The sequence below is a fragment of the Panthera pardus genome, unplaced genomic scaffold, assembly GCF_024362965.1.
Source record: "Panthera pardus isolate Hobbes unplaced genomic scaffold, ASM2436296v1 HiC_scaffold_16, whole genome shotgun sequence".
Taxonomy (NCBI): Eukaryota; Metazoa; Chordata; class Mammalia; order Carnivora; family Felidae; genus Panthera; species Panthera pardus.
In genome coordinates, this window is record NW_026526721.1 from 69,439,068 (window position 1) to 69,452,681 (window position 13,614).

At 40.5% G+C, this 13,614-nt stretch overlaps 1 protein-coding gene across 7 annotated transcripts in view; it reads left to right on the plus strand.

Annotated features, from left to right (window-relative positions):
• KALRN (kalirin RhoGEF kinase) overlaps positions 1-13,614 on the plus strand; it is a 669,312-nt gene that overhangs the window by 427,718 nt on the left and 227,980 nt on the right. For all 7 annotated transcript variants that reach the window (XM_053903452.1, XM_053903454.1, XM_053903456.1 and 4 more), the window contains exons 26-27: positions 8,886-8,955; positions 11,318-11,407. In XM_053903452.1, coding sequence (XP_053759427.1) covers positions 8,886-8,955; positions 11,318-11,407 — 160 coding nt within the window. The remainder of the gene's footprint in view (positions 1-8,885; positions 8,956-11,317; positions 11,408-13,614) is intronic.

Sequence of the window (13,614 nt, forward strand, 5' to 3'; positions counted from 1 at the left end):
AGGAAAGTTTGAAAAAAGGCCTGTCAAGGGAGGAGAGTGGTGAAGTCTAGCAAGGAGGTTGAGAGAGGCAACAGGGAGAAGTTTGTGAGTCAGTCTCAACCCTGGGGGAGGGGTGGGGCAAGGTCCCGGTGTCAGGCTCCCAGTTCCACTGTGTCTTGTGCTGTAAGATTGAGGTGGAGGAAGGGAGAGGTGGAAGAGGGAAGTAGTTCCAGGCAGAACTGACGTTGGCCAGGGTTGGGGGGCACAAAGCAAGGTGGTGGATAGAGAAGGATTAAATACCTAGATAGAGGAGAGGCTAGAGAGAGCAGTAAAGTGGATGGGTAACAAGGGGAAGAAGAGGGAAAGGAGGGAGAGAGGGGAGGGAAGCAGTAGTCAGGGAGGTTAGAGAGGGGAGACAGAAGGGAAGTTATGGGGGTGTGGGGGGAGGAGAGATGGAGACCTAGGTAGATAGAGACCTAGACCTCCCTAGGGCTAAATTCGATTTTGGAAGGGAACATCAGCAAGGTGTTTATCAAACATGTTTGATCATGAACCAAAGAAAAAGTTTATAACATTGTGTCCTGATATGCACATTCTTATATGTAATAGGGAAACTAAATTTGTCAAAATAACACCCTATGTCTGATGCATTCTGATATTTGGGGTTAGGTTCTGTTTCACTTTCTCCTTCTCCTTATTTAATGCTGGTTTTCACCCACTAAACCTGCAACGCCGTGGTTCCATCTGCAGCTACAAGGCGAGGAGCTGGCTCCACCCAGTGGTGAGAGAGAGGATGTGCAGCCTACAGCAGTGTCCGCTGGGCCAGCAGGCCGCTTTCTGCTTTACCTCTCCTATCCCTTCCCGACACACACACACCCTTGCTTAAAATATGCCTATTCTATGCCTTCTATGCTGCATCTCCCCTCCTAGTGCCCTTGGTATTAGTTTTATCTCATTTATAGAAATCACAGAATTACAAAATGTAAAAGTCTGGGAAAAACCTTTAAAGACAATCTAGTTCTGTTCTCCTCCCTTGTTTTATGGAAACTGGAGCTTACAAAGGTCTGTGACCTGCCCAAGCCTATTGGTAGCAGAGCGAAGATTTCAGGTCTGAATAACTCCCTATTAAATCACACTGTCATTTTCTTAACATTCAAATGTCAGAGAAAAAGGAAGGGGAAGGCCTGCTGTGGTTTTTCTTGGGCCCTAAACCCATACCCTAAGGCATAGCTAACTGCAAGCCCTACACAAGCCATCAGGAGAGCCCATAGAAATTCACCTGTGGTTTTGTTGTTGGGGTTTGTTTTCTCAGTGAGCTGTGGACATTGGTGTTGGTTGTGGATATTGGGGCACACCCAAAGCAAGACAAAGTGTAGCCATTTATGTGGATGTGTCAAAGTCATGTTAATTTTAGTTGTGCACACTAACTATTGAGCTTCTGTACCTAGTTGCTGAACAGCACATTAATGGGTATGAATGACATTAAATGTGAGATTTTTTTATGCTTATTTTAACATTAAAATAAGCTATAGGTCTATGCAAATGCTTTTTGGCTCATCTGATCACACAAGTTAAACAAGATTAGAAAGCATTAGCGAAACATATTCAACAGGTAGCAGTGCAGCAAGGTAAATTCTTCTTGAGGTTGGAGCCTGAGGGCAGAAATGTGCTGAGGAGAAGCCCAGCCCTGGACACCTCTCCCCTTCATCTCTAATCTAGGCTGAAATTCCTTGTGTGTAATCAAGGGACAGAGAGGGGTGACTCACATGGCTCAGCCCAGGTGATCAGACTTGACTGAAACACCCCCCTGAATAATCCTACACCTTCCCTGGACTGCACACGACTCCTCATTGGTTTAATAGCTGTCCCAGTATGCTAATCAGCTGTCCTAGCCCCTGCAATCCGGAGCCTCTGAATCTGTCTGGCCACTGATGGATTCTTTAGAAATGATGTCTAGCTCCACTTATACGAAAACAGTAACCAGCCTGGCTTTGATAAGGAGGCAACATCCTGGACTTCCTGCAAAGAAGTGAACCTAAGAGCTTTCTCCATACCCTACCTCCAGCTTTATTTATATATATATCCTCCTCATTGTTCTTCTCCTCCTTGCCATGGCCTCTACCTTCATTCCCCTTCTCACTACTTCTACCATTCTAACAAGTGCACATGCGTGAGAGTCATTCATACACACACACGTATGTACACACATCATCATCATCAAATATATAACCCTTTAAATGCAGACCGCCCCCTTGATGTAAAGGTCTGTCTGCTGGACCACACTGACGGATGCACTTCTCTAGAATCAGTGAGACCATTGAACAAATTTACCTTTGGAGAAAATAACAAAATCAAAATGACTCAATGTACATTTGGAATGGTGCTGTTTCCACAGTACTTCATCACAGACCATCTAAAAGTTTTTCCATCAATAATCGCTAGAGGTTTCATTTCCCAAGATTCCGTACAAAGCCAGAGGGAAGCATTTTCCTCAGAAAGTGTGCGATATATTGCATCATGGTAATTTAATAGAGTAATGACTTTGTTTAGATTGTGACATTTCTTTAAAAGTTGTATTCATTTCAGAAAGAACCCCAGACATTCACACAAACACTTAAACTACTTGCTTTGTTTGTTCCCTCATGATCTACTATGTATAATTATTGAAATGGTGAGGACAAATGTGGCTATAGAAGAGCTGAGGTGGAATATTCTATCATTTGTGAAGAGTGTTGTGACCTCTTATGGTTTAATTTAAACTCATCATGTCCACTTGGAGCAGACAGAATGATATTGATCAGAGTTACATAATCTATCATCTTCATAAGCTTTAAATTAAAAAGCAAAATAAAGTTTAATATTGCCAGTTGCCTTCAACAATCACATTAAGATGGTAGTCAATGTCTTACTCAAAGTTATGAATTGATATGCCCAGCACAAAGTAGTTTTTCTAATTCTTAGATTTTTTTAATTAAAAAATTAAGTCATACGGAGTCAATATAGAATCTGCCAACTGGAATCTGGGGTAGCTGCCATCAAATGCTGGTCTATGGATTGGATACAGTGGAATTACCCAGGGAGCTTTTCTGAATAATACAGCAACTCAGATCCTGACCCCAAAGGGTGGTGCACAGCCAGGTACAGGGGCCATTAACTAGGGGTTTCCAGGAGTGTTCCTTGAGACAAGGTCTGATACTGCCCCCAAAAGAGTTCCACTTGCAAAGAAGTTTGGGAAGCACTGCACACTGTTTACTTCAGAGACTTATAATGTACCTCATCATTTTATAGGATTTTGGAAGCCCTCCAGTAAAGAAACCAGCTTAGCAATATTTCCCAAACTTAAATGATATGTGACCTTGGAATCCAATTTTTATAACACCCAATCACGATTTTCCCAGGATATTTTCTTTTTTTGTTTTGTTTTGTTTTTTTTAACGTTTATTTTATTTTTGAGACAGGGAGAGACAGAGCATGAACAGGGGAGGGTCAGAGAGAGGGAGACACAGAATCTGAAACAGGCTCCAGGCTCCGAGCTGTCAGCACAGAGCCCGACGCAGGGCTCGAACTCACGGACCGTGAGATCATGACCTGAGCCGAAGTCGGCCACTTAACCGACTGAGCCACCCAGGCGCCCCTCCCAGGATATTTTCTAGGGAAAGGTAATCTAGTATCAGTTTTCCAACACAGTCACCCCTAGGGGAGAGTTCCCTAGGAATGAGTCTCCAGGAATGGGGAAGAGTGTGCAAATGTACGTTTATCAGATGATGACTTTATTAAGATTAGGAAGCACTGGTCCTAAAAAACTAGTAGTTATTTAATGTCTACTGTATGCTAGGCCCTGGGTTGGTCTCTTTACCTACATGGATTTATTAAATCCTCACAACAACCCCACGAGGTTGTGGTTCAAAGATGCAAAAAATGAGGCGTCGGAAGACACTCCCCCACACACAACTGTGAGTAAGTGTGAACTCTGGCTCTTTAACTTGTGCTTGGCTCTGGGAGGAAAGGAAAGTGAGAGACAGGATCAGTAGATGGGTGGGCTAGTGGCCGTTGCTGCTAAAACCTTCATTTTCCAGAAAGGCATTAATTATACAGATAGTATTCTAGGCATGTAATTCATTTTACAGGGCTTTCATTTCTTCAGAATTTTCAAACTGAGCATTCTCTCATAGGTTTTTGATAGCTGCTATCACAAAAAGTCATGGGATTGCTCAATTGAGAGTATCAGGATTTTAAAGAAAATTCCTAGCACTGTCTTTAGCATCTAGATCAAGGATCAGTTCTGTTGGTATAATTACCACTGTTTGCTTAAATTTAACCTTAAGTGACCAGGTCACTGACCTTGGGTCAAAAGTCAAGGAAAGAAGGAAAGTCTCCCTGAGTTGTATCCTGTGTGGAATGTCATGATCTGGCTGTTTTGTTTATTTGATCACCCTAACGTAGAAGGGCCTAAATACCGTGGGAGTCAGAGCTTAGGGGACTGGAGTGACATCCCAAGAGTGGGGAGGAAGAGGTTTTCCACAAGCTGAGAGAGTTTATCCCAATTGCCAGGGACCTTTGGATTACCCATTTTTTCCCTCTCTCTCTTCTTCCAGGACCTCTCTCCTTTTGGGTCCTTCTTTCTTTAAAGTAACTCATTTTCTTTTACCAGTCCTTATCCTAGAACGGCCCATCAGATTTCCTCCCTCGTCACCAAGCCATTCCAGTCCACACCCCAGGCCCTGTTCAGTCCATCATGGGACAGAGCTGACATTCTAATCATTGTCTTCACTGAGATTTATAGTGAAGATTTATATGAGAAATGTCCACGTAAAGAATAACTCAACACCTTCTGAAAGAGTACTTATGAAGATGTTGTACATTATATTATTTAGTGTTCCTCACAGAGAAGGACCACATGATAAATGTCTTTTATTTATTTTTTATGAAATTTATTGTCCAATTGGTTTCCATACAACACCCAGTGTTCATCCCAACTGGTGCCCTCCTCAGTGTCTTTTAGAATTCAGTGATGACATGATATGGTGGGGAGCCAGACTGCTTCTCTTGCAGCAAAAAAGAATGTTTCCTTTTTGGCCTGGAAAGAAGTTTGAGCCTCAATTACAGCATTATATAATATTTTTTCCTATTTATGTTTTAGAAGTCATATTAAATACATGTATGTCACCTGCAGTTCTTCTAAAAGTATCACTTGAGGCACCTGGGTGGTTCAGTTGGTTAAGCATCTGACTCTTGATTTCCACTCAGGTCATGATCTCACGGTTCATGAGTTCGAGCCCCACATCGAGCTTCGTACTAGCAGTGCAGAGCCTGCTTGAGATTCTCTGTCTCCCTCTCTCTCTGCCCCTCCCCTGCTCACTCTCTCTCTCTCAAAATAAATAAATAAACATTAAAAACCATGTCAGTAAATATGATGCTTTATTGATTTTTGAGCACTCCATATTTGTATTTTGAAAGCCCAAATTGCATTATAATTACTTCTGTTCCATGAGTCAAATCAGGATGCTCTAAAATTCACATTAGGGGAGGATGATTATCTTCAAATGGGTATTGCTAAGAGTCCCCCAAAATTTTTAAGTGACTTTTCTTTATTATTACAGCAATGCTCATTTATTATAGAAAAACTTGCATTGCAGGTGGACAAAAAAATTATATGTGATCCCACCAATCATTATTAGCATTTTGGCCTTCCAAATATGACTAAAACTAAAAACAACATCTTTTTATGTTGTTGAAGGGGAAACACAAGTAGCAGATACTGCCAGAATGCTTGGGCAATAGGAGCCAGAGTAGGTCAAATCAATACAATTTATTTTTTCCAAATGCTGGAAGTAAGTAGTGGAATGATTCAGAACTGCTTTATATCTTTTAATTTAATTTTGAATTAATTTTAAAATTCAAAATTAAATTAAAAAATATAGATTGGGATTTCCAACTCACCACTATCTTTACCCTATTCCTTTAGCTGGTTTCCTATGGTAATGATCTTTTTTTAATTTTTAAATTTATTTTATTTAAATTTTAGTTAACATACAGTGCAACATTAGTTTCAGGAGTGATTCACTTCCATACAACACCCAGTGCTCATCACAACTAGTGCCCCCCCTTAGTACCCATCACCCATCTAGCCCATCTCCCACCCACCTCCCCTCCAGCAACCTTAGTTTGTTAAGAGTCTTTTGTGGTTTGTTTCCCTCTCTTCTCTTCCCCCCTACTTACCATATGTTCATCTGTTTGTTTCTTAAGTTCCACATATGAGTGAAAGCATACGGTATTTATCTTTCTCTGATTGACTTATTTTGCTTAGCATAGTACATTCAGGCTCCATCCACGTCATTGCAAATGGCAAGATTTAATTCTTTTTGATGGCTGAGTAATATTTCATTGTATGTATATGTGTATGTGTGTGTATATATACATGTGTATATGTATATATGTGTATATGTGTATGTGTGTGTATATATATACATGTGTATGTGTGTGCATGTGTGTGTATATATACATTATATATATACAACGTATATTGTATTGTTGATAATGCTGCTATAAACATTGAGTTGCATGTACCACTTCGAATCTGTATTTTTGTATTTTTTGGATAAATACCTAATAGTGCTATTGCTAGATTGTAGGGTAGTTCTATTTTTAGTTTCTTGAGGAACCTCCATACTATTCTCCAGACCAGCTGCACCAATTTGCATTCCAACCAGCAGTGCAAGAGGGTTCCCCTTTCTCCACATCCTTGTCAATACTTGTTGTTTCATGTGTTAATTTTAGCCATTCTGATAGATGTAAGGTGACATCTCATCATGGCTTTGATTTGTATTTCCCTGATGATGAATGCTGTTGAGCATCTTTTCATGTGTCTGTTAGCCATCTGGATGTCTGAAAAAGTGTCTATTCATGTCTTCTGCCCATTTCTTCACTGTGTTATTTGTTTTGGGGGGCACTGAGTTTGATAAGTTCTTTATAGATTTTGGATACTATCCCTTTATCAGATATGTTGTTGGCAAATATCTTCTCCCATTCCACAGGCTGCCTTTTAGTTTTGTTGATTGTTTCCTTTGCTGTGCAGAAGCTTTTTATCTTGATTAAGTCCCAATAGTTCATGTTTGATGACCTTTTTTTAAAGAAACCACCATAGCAAATTATGATTGACATGTAAAAAGCTGTACATATATAATATATACAATTTGATGAGTTTAGAGATAAGTGTACACCCATGAAGCTATCACAATAATCAAGGCCATGAACATATCCATCACCTCCCAAAGTGTCCTCCCTCTATGATGATGATGATGATGATGATGATGATCGTGATGACGATGATGATGAAAGAACACTTAATGTAAGTGTACACTTAGCAAACTTTAAGTGTACAATACAATATTGTTAGCTATAGGTACTGTGCTTATAGTGGATCTCACGATTTACCTCTCATAACTGACCTTGTACCCTTTGACCATTAATTTCTTGGGTTGGAAATAAGAGTACATATTCCCTACTTATACAAAAGGCGGCATGTTGTATACATTCTTCCACACCTTGCTTTTTTTACTTAACAGCCTGCCTTGGAGATCTTTCATGTGAAAACATAGAAAGCCTTGTCATTTTTGTTATAACTGTGTACTATCCGGTTCTGTGGCTATATGGGTTATTTTGTCACCTACAGTCCACCTTTTAATATTATGAACAGCAACACATTGAATACACATGTTTACATCATCCTCTACATAAGTAGATTAAGATATATACGAAATTTTCCAGGATTAAAGTTGCAGAAACAAAAGATAAGTATACATTTTTTTTTATTTTGGTAGATATTGTCAAATTGCCCTTTGAAAAGATTATATCTTCCATTTCTGTCAGTGAGTTTCCCACAGCATCATAATTATTTTTTATTTTAAAACCCCTGTGTGATTTCTAGTTTTTAATGTTTATTTATTCAGAGAGAGAGAGAGAGAGCAGGGGAGGGGTAGAGAGAGACAGAGAATCCCAGGCAGGCTCCACGCTGTCAGTGCAGAGCCTAATGCAGGGCTCGAACAAACTCACAAACCATGATCATGACCTGAGCAGAAATCAAGAGTCGGATGCTTAACTGACTGAGCTACTCAGGCACCCTAAAACTCTCTGTGTGATTTAAAAAAAACAAATTCCATTCTGGTGATGCTGGCTCATTAGAGCTTATATTCTCTGATCCCAATCCAATTGTTTAATATATGAACTTGAAATTGGTATAGTCAGCCCTTCATTATTTATTCACACATAAAGGAACCATGGCATAGATATCCACAGAGGCAGATAATTCCCTGGTAATTCAATTCAGCTTTGAAATATATTGTGACTTTTTCCACATTGAATTTTCTTTCCTAATGATGTCTGCATTAGGAAACATTAACTCATAACTTTTAGCACAAAGTGCCTGCTGGTAGAAGAAGAAAGCCAAGAACTGGAAAGAAATTACTGTAGGATTCAAAATGTTTCCACTACATCTCCGGGATCATAGATGATATTTATTTCATTGTTTTTGATATCTGTATTTACAAATTTTTTTAATGTTACCATGTATTCAGATTACTTGTATAAAAAATAGATTCATGGTGGCAGTTAAAATGAAAGTCCCAACACAAGTATAATATTTAATTTCTTTTCAACCTGAGAAATGTAAATCCGTAAGAGAAACAATATAATTTTAAGTAGCACTAATTAATCAATGAATATAAATTATAATGAAAACAGTTCTAATATATTTAAAACCACTCCTCACCATGTATCACTTCAAGAATGCAGAAGCCAAGTGTAAATAACGGAGAGCTTACGGGGTTGTGATGGCCGCAGCATAATCATCTGGGTGGGGAGGGAGGCAGTACAGAGATGTCTGATCCAGCCTTTCTCTCCCCTTGCAGCATCTTCCTCAAAGAGCTGGAGAAGTATGAGCAGCTGCCTGAGGATGTGGGACACTGCTTTGTTACCTGGGTAACTGACCTGAAATGCTTCTTCTCCCACTGTGCCATCCTTTCCAGGAGAGTACATGGTGTCAGATGGCATACTGTTTGCTGCCTGACTTGAGGGCTAGTGTCACTGATATTCTAACACAGTGCCAGGGACTCTAGGGAGGGGGCACAAGTATATCTGAGAGGAGCAGACCATCCCCAAGGAGCAGAGTCCTCCTTGGGAAAAGTCTTTAGACATTGTGTCCAAGCTCCACATTGAGTTCTCCAGGAACTTTCTAAAACTGAGACATCAGGAGAGTGGAACAGGATCACCACCCATGATAGAGGAGCCACTCCAGTTCTAACCATTGGTTTTGTTTTGTTTTGTTTTGTTTTGTTTTTACAGGATTAGGATTAGGGCAAAATTAGGCCTTCAGGAATCCATCAAACCATTGGTTACATTTTCTTCCTTCATAGAGAAAAACAGATTCCATAGGTATCCATCCCAGTTCTGACCTACAAAATTAGTGTCTAGTCATTTTCTTTCCTGGTGCTATTGTCATGGGCCAAGTAAATGGGCTAAATGTACCAGGTTCTAATTATATAAATGGGAACATTAGTCTCCATTAGCATCCACACCATGTTATTCTGAGCTCAGGTTCATGACGGGAATGCAAACATCTCCAGGGAAATCCACCTGTGATACTAAGTGCAACTAAACATGGAAATCCTTCCCTGGGGTCAGGAGTTCTATTTTATAATTATCTCATTATAATTTCCACTCAAAATCGGCTACTTTTCAAAGTGTATTCATGATTCAGAGATTTTATGCTCTCAACAACCTATGGAATAGGTAGGGCTATAGTTATGCCTTATATTTTATAGACGGAAACAATTTAGATGACCTAGGAGGTTGACTAGTCCACTGACATGTAATAAATAGCACAGCCAATTCCACAGCTCAAGACCTGAGTTGTTTTCTTTACATGAAACCTTAGTGTTTGCTTCCTGGCATACTCTCATTTCTTAAGGAAGTCTCAGACTTTGTGTTAATACATTTTCTACCTCTAAATACATGAGCCTGTGCACAGTTCACATTAATGCTGATCAACAATTTATGATCCCTTGCACAGCCAATGTAGAGGAAAAAAATAAGTGAAGGGATTTTTTTTCACATCTTGTTTCATACAATTTGTGGATCTGCCTAACAATCAGCCATAAGTAGGATTTATCATTATGTCCTAGGGCTGATAAATGCCTCCCAGGTAGTATATAAGCCCTAAAATTGGTCTCAGAAAACTTTTGATGATTGCATAAAATAGGCACATTTTTCCCAGAATTATCCCAAGGTGACTTTGTTAAGTCTCATAATCTTCACATATGAGGCTAGAAAGAGTTGTTTCAGTATACTGGAAGGCAGTGGTTATGACCAAGAAGCACGAAGCCAGCTTGCCTCGGCTCTACCACTTTCTAACTGTGGGAATTGAAAGTTACTTAACCAACCAGTGCCGCAGTTTTCACATCTGTAAAATGGGGATGCTGCATAGTGTTCTCAGGAGGATCAGATGAGTTAATATATAAGAGAAGCTCTGAGAATAGTGCTGGCATGAATGAGACCTGCTATACTTAACACATATCTATCTGGGCTGCTGTCTCAGAAGAGGATATCCCAGGTGTTCTGTAGGCACCAACACTGGCAGCACTTCACAAATGGGAAAACTAGTGGCCAACATATGCACACCTTTCCCAGTAGCAGGGACATGGAGTACTAACCCAGAAGGTACTAAGAGAAACAAGAAATGATTTTTTTGCCAAGCTACAAGGTTGTTGGCTTGAAGTTACAATTGGGTTAGGACTCATTGTTCATCCCTGTCCCCAGAGGGTCCCCTTGCTTTCCTTTCCCCCATCATTGCTTCTGGAAAATTGGAGATGATGGCATAGACACTTGGCATGGCCTACAAACTACCCCCAATGGAGACATTTGGGATACAATCAGGTCTTCCTCTGAGATCACACTTTATTTTCATTCTTTGAGTTTTGTTTTTAGAGAAAATGCTATCATTTTTCAAGATGAGAAGCACAATTGTAGGTAATCCAGAAAAGGGATGATGTCTAAACAGATTCTATCCAACTTCAAAATATGTTATGTGAATTGGGTTTTCAAAGTCTTTCTAGTACAGTCTAGTATTTCAGCAAGCTTTCTCCACCTGCAGAAAGGAGAAAAGTATCCCCAAGTTTGTTAGGGGAACACGGGCAGATAAGCCCAGAACATTTGCCACAGATAATCCTGTGCCACACAATATCTGAGAGCTTAACTACACAACCCCTGCTGGGTCCTTCAGGCACAGTCAACAGAAGGGAGCAGCTAACGGACGCTTACCTGTCATTGCCTTTGTTCTTTTCAGGCAGACAAATTTCAGATGTACGTCACCTACTGTAAAAACAAGCCTGATTCCAACCAGCTGATCCTGGAGCATGCAGGCACCTTCTTTGATGTAAGCCATGATTTTCCATTCTTGAGTCATTGATGAGTGGGTGGGTGGAAATGTTTCTCTACTTTGGGATAGTGGGTTTTTATCCTAAAGTCCTCTTTTTAATTTGGCCACCCAAACCTCTATCTCAGGAGTAAAGCATGGAGAAAAGCCAAAGCAGTGCTTGTCTTTTGTTTTACCCCATCCCATCTCAAGTGGTGTGGTTTTAGACAAGGAACATTGGTCCTTCATGCCTCAGCACCAAACTGGGCTGGCCACCATCTTGTGTGCAGAGACCGGCAGTATAACCCACACATTAAGATGTTTCACTTCTACTTCATACACAGCTCCCTCAAATGCAGGGCTTCTCAAAGTGTGGTCCTCAGAGCAGCCACATCAACATCACCTGAGAACTTGTTAGAAAGGCATATTTTGGACCACCTCCCCAGATCTGTTGAGTCAGAGTCTCCAGGGCTGAAGCCCAACAATCTGAGTTTTCAGAAGCCGCTCAAGTTTGAGAGATACTACTCACATGCAATTATTTCAACCTTGACTACACATTTGAATCACCTGGGAAGTTTTGAAAATACTGATTCCTGGGTCCCACCCTTGTGATTCTGGTATGATTGGCTTGGGTTTGGCCTGGACTTTGAGAGTTATAGCACAGCCAGTGCTGATCACTTGGGCTGTAATGGAAGCCAAGCAAAGATGGCACTGATGTACCTTTTGTCTGGTCCCTTGCTTTAGAACAAGGATCCATCCCTGCTAGTGAATGATGGCATAAGTCTACATATTGCTGGGCCCAAAAGAGTGACCTGTTGGCTATAAAGTGAACAGCATCAAATGGGCCAATGTAGGATGTAAGGGAAGAACGAGGTGTGAAGAAATTGGGGGAGGGAAGTTCACTGAGAAAGAGACTGTAGCAGTGATGGCCATTATGGTAGTCCCATCAGAAGTGACAACAACTTGAAATACAGAACTTTTTAATGTTTGTTAGTCTGTGTTTCTGCCTACCCGCTTTCATTTCTCCCATGAATATTTGAGTATTTACTATGGAGAAGATGGTGTTCTAGGCACCTTCAGGAATACAGACATTTAAACATCATTCCCATATTCAAGTTTACAAAATGAACCTCTGAGCATCTTTCTAGACTGATGCTGCCAAAATAGAAATGATTCCACAAGTGTCTCATTGCTCTGTAAAGGAATGACCCTTGAATGGGAGAAAGCCAGGCAAGAAAAAACATACATGACTTTTTTAAATGAAGCGTTGATATGCAAATGGTCCTGAGTGTCCCAAACTGGAATTTTAAGGTTAGATTTGATAAAACAGAAAATTCAAGAAAAGTACTTCTTTAACTTGGTATCTGAATTTATTGGATATCATACTGGATGTTCTCCACCACTATTACCTCTGTTAATAATGTATTTTCTTTAACATGTTTCTGGTCGATTACTCATCAATAGTATGCAGAAGGGTGTTTGTGAAGTTTTAAATGCATTGTGTCCTGTCTTCCAGGTAGCATTTTTCTGAACATCCATGCCCTGTGCTCTGAGCATGCCTCAGACTCCCCCGCTTCCTCGTCTTTGCTCACAGTGCGCTCTCTGCCTTACCACTCTGTGTGTAAAATGCACCTGCACAGACACACACACACACACACGCACACACTGTCACTCTTCGGAATTCTTTCTATCCTTTAAAAGTCAAATGTGTCCTGCAGGAACCCTTCCCTTTCCCTATGCATGTGTTATACTTTGTATCTCTCTTATAGTGTTTATAACAATTTCCCTTATGGGGGTTATCAATGTACCTTTCTATTACACACACCTCCTCCCACCTATGAGCCCCTTGAGGTTGGCTGATGATTTGCTTGGTTTATTTTGTACACATCATAGTGTGCGGTGCTAATTGGCCTTTTCCTTTAGTCCTATGGTCATCATATTCCTGTTTCTAGCCAATTTCTAGACTTTGACTAGTCAGTTAGATAACCTCCAAATTTTACACCCTTCCCCCACCCTCCATTCCCAACATAGTGCCTGATGAGCCTCTACTTTAGTTGGGAAGACCACTGGAAGCCAGGAAAACCGTCCACTAGGTAGGAGTCCCTGGATCTCGGCATAGAGGTGGAGAGGGAGAACAGTAACCTCTCAGTAACCTCTCCTGATTGTTCCTAGAGCTTTCCAGAACCCGTATTATTTGTAGCTTTTTTTCCGTTTCATCAGAAAGGGTT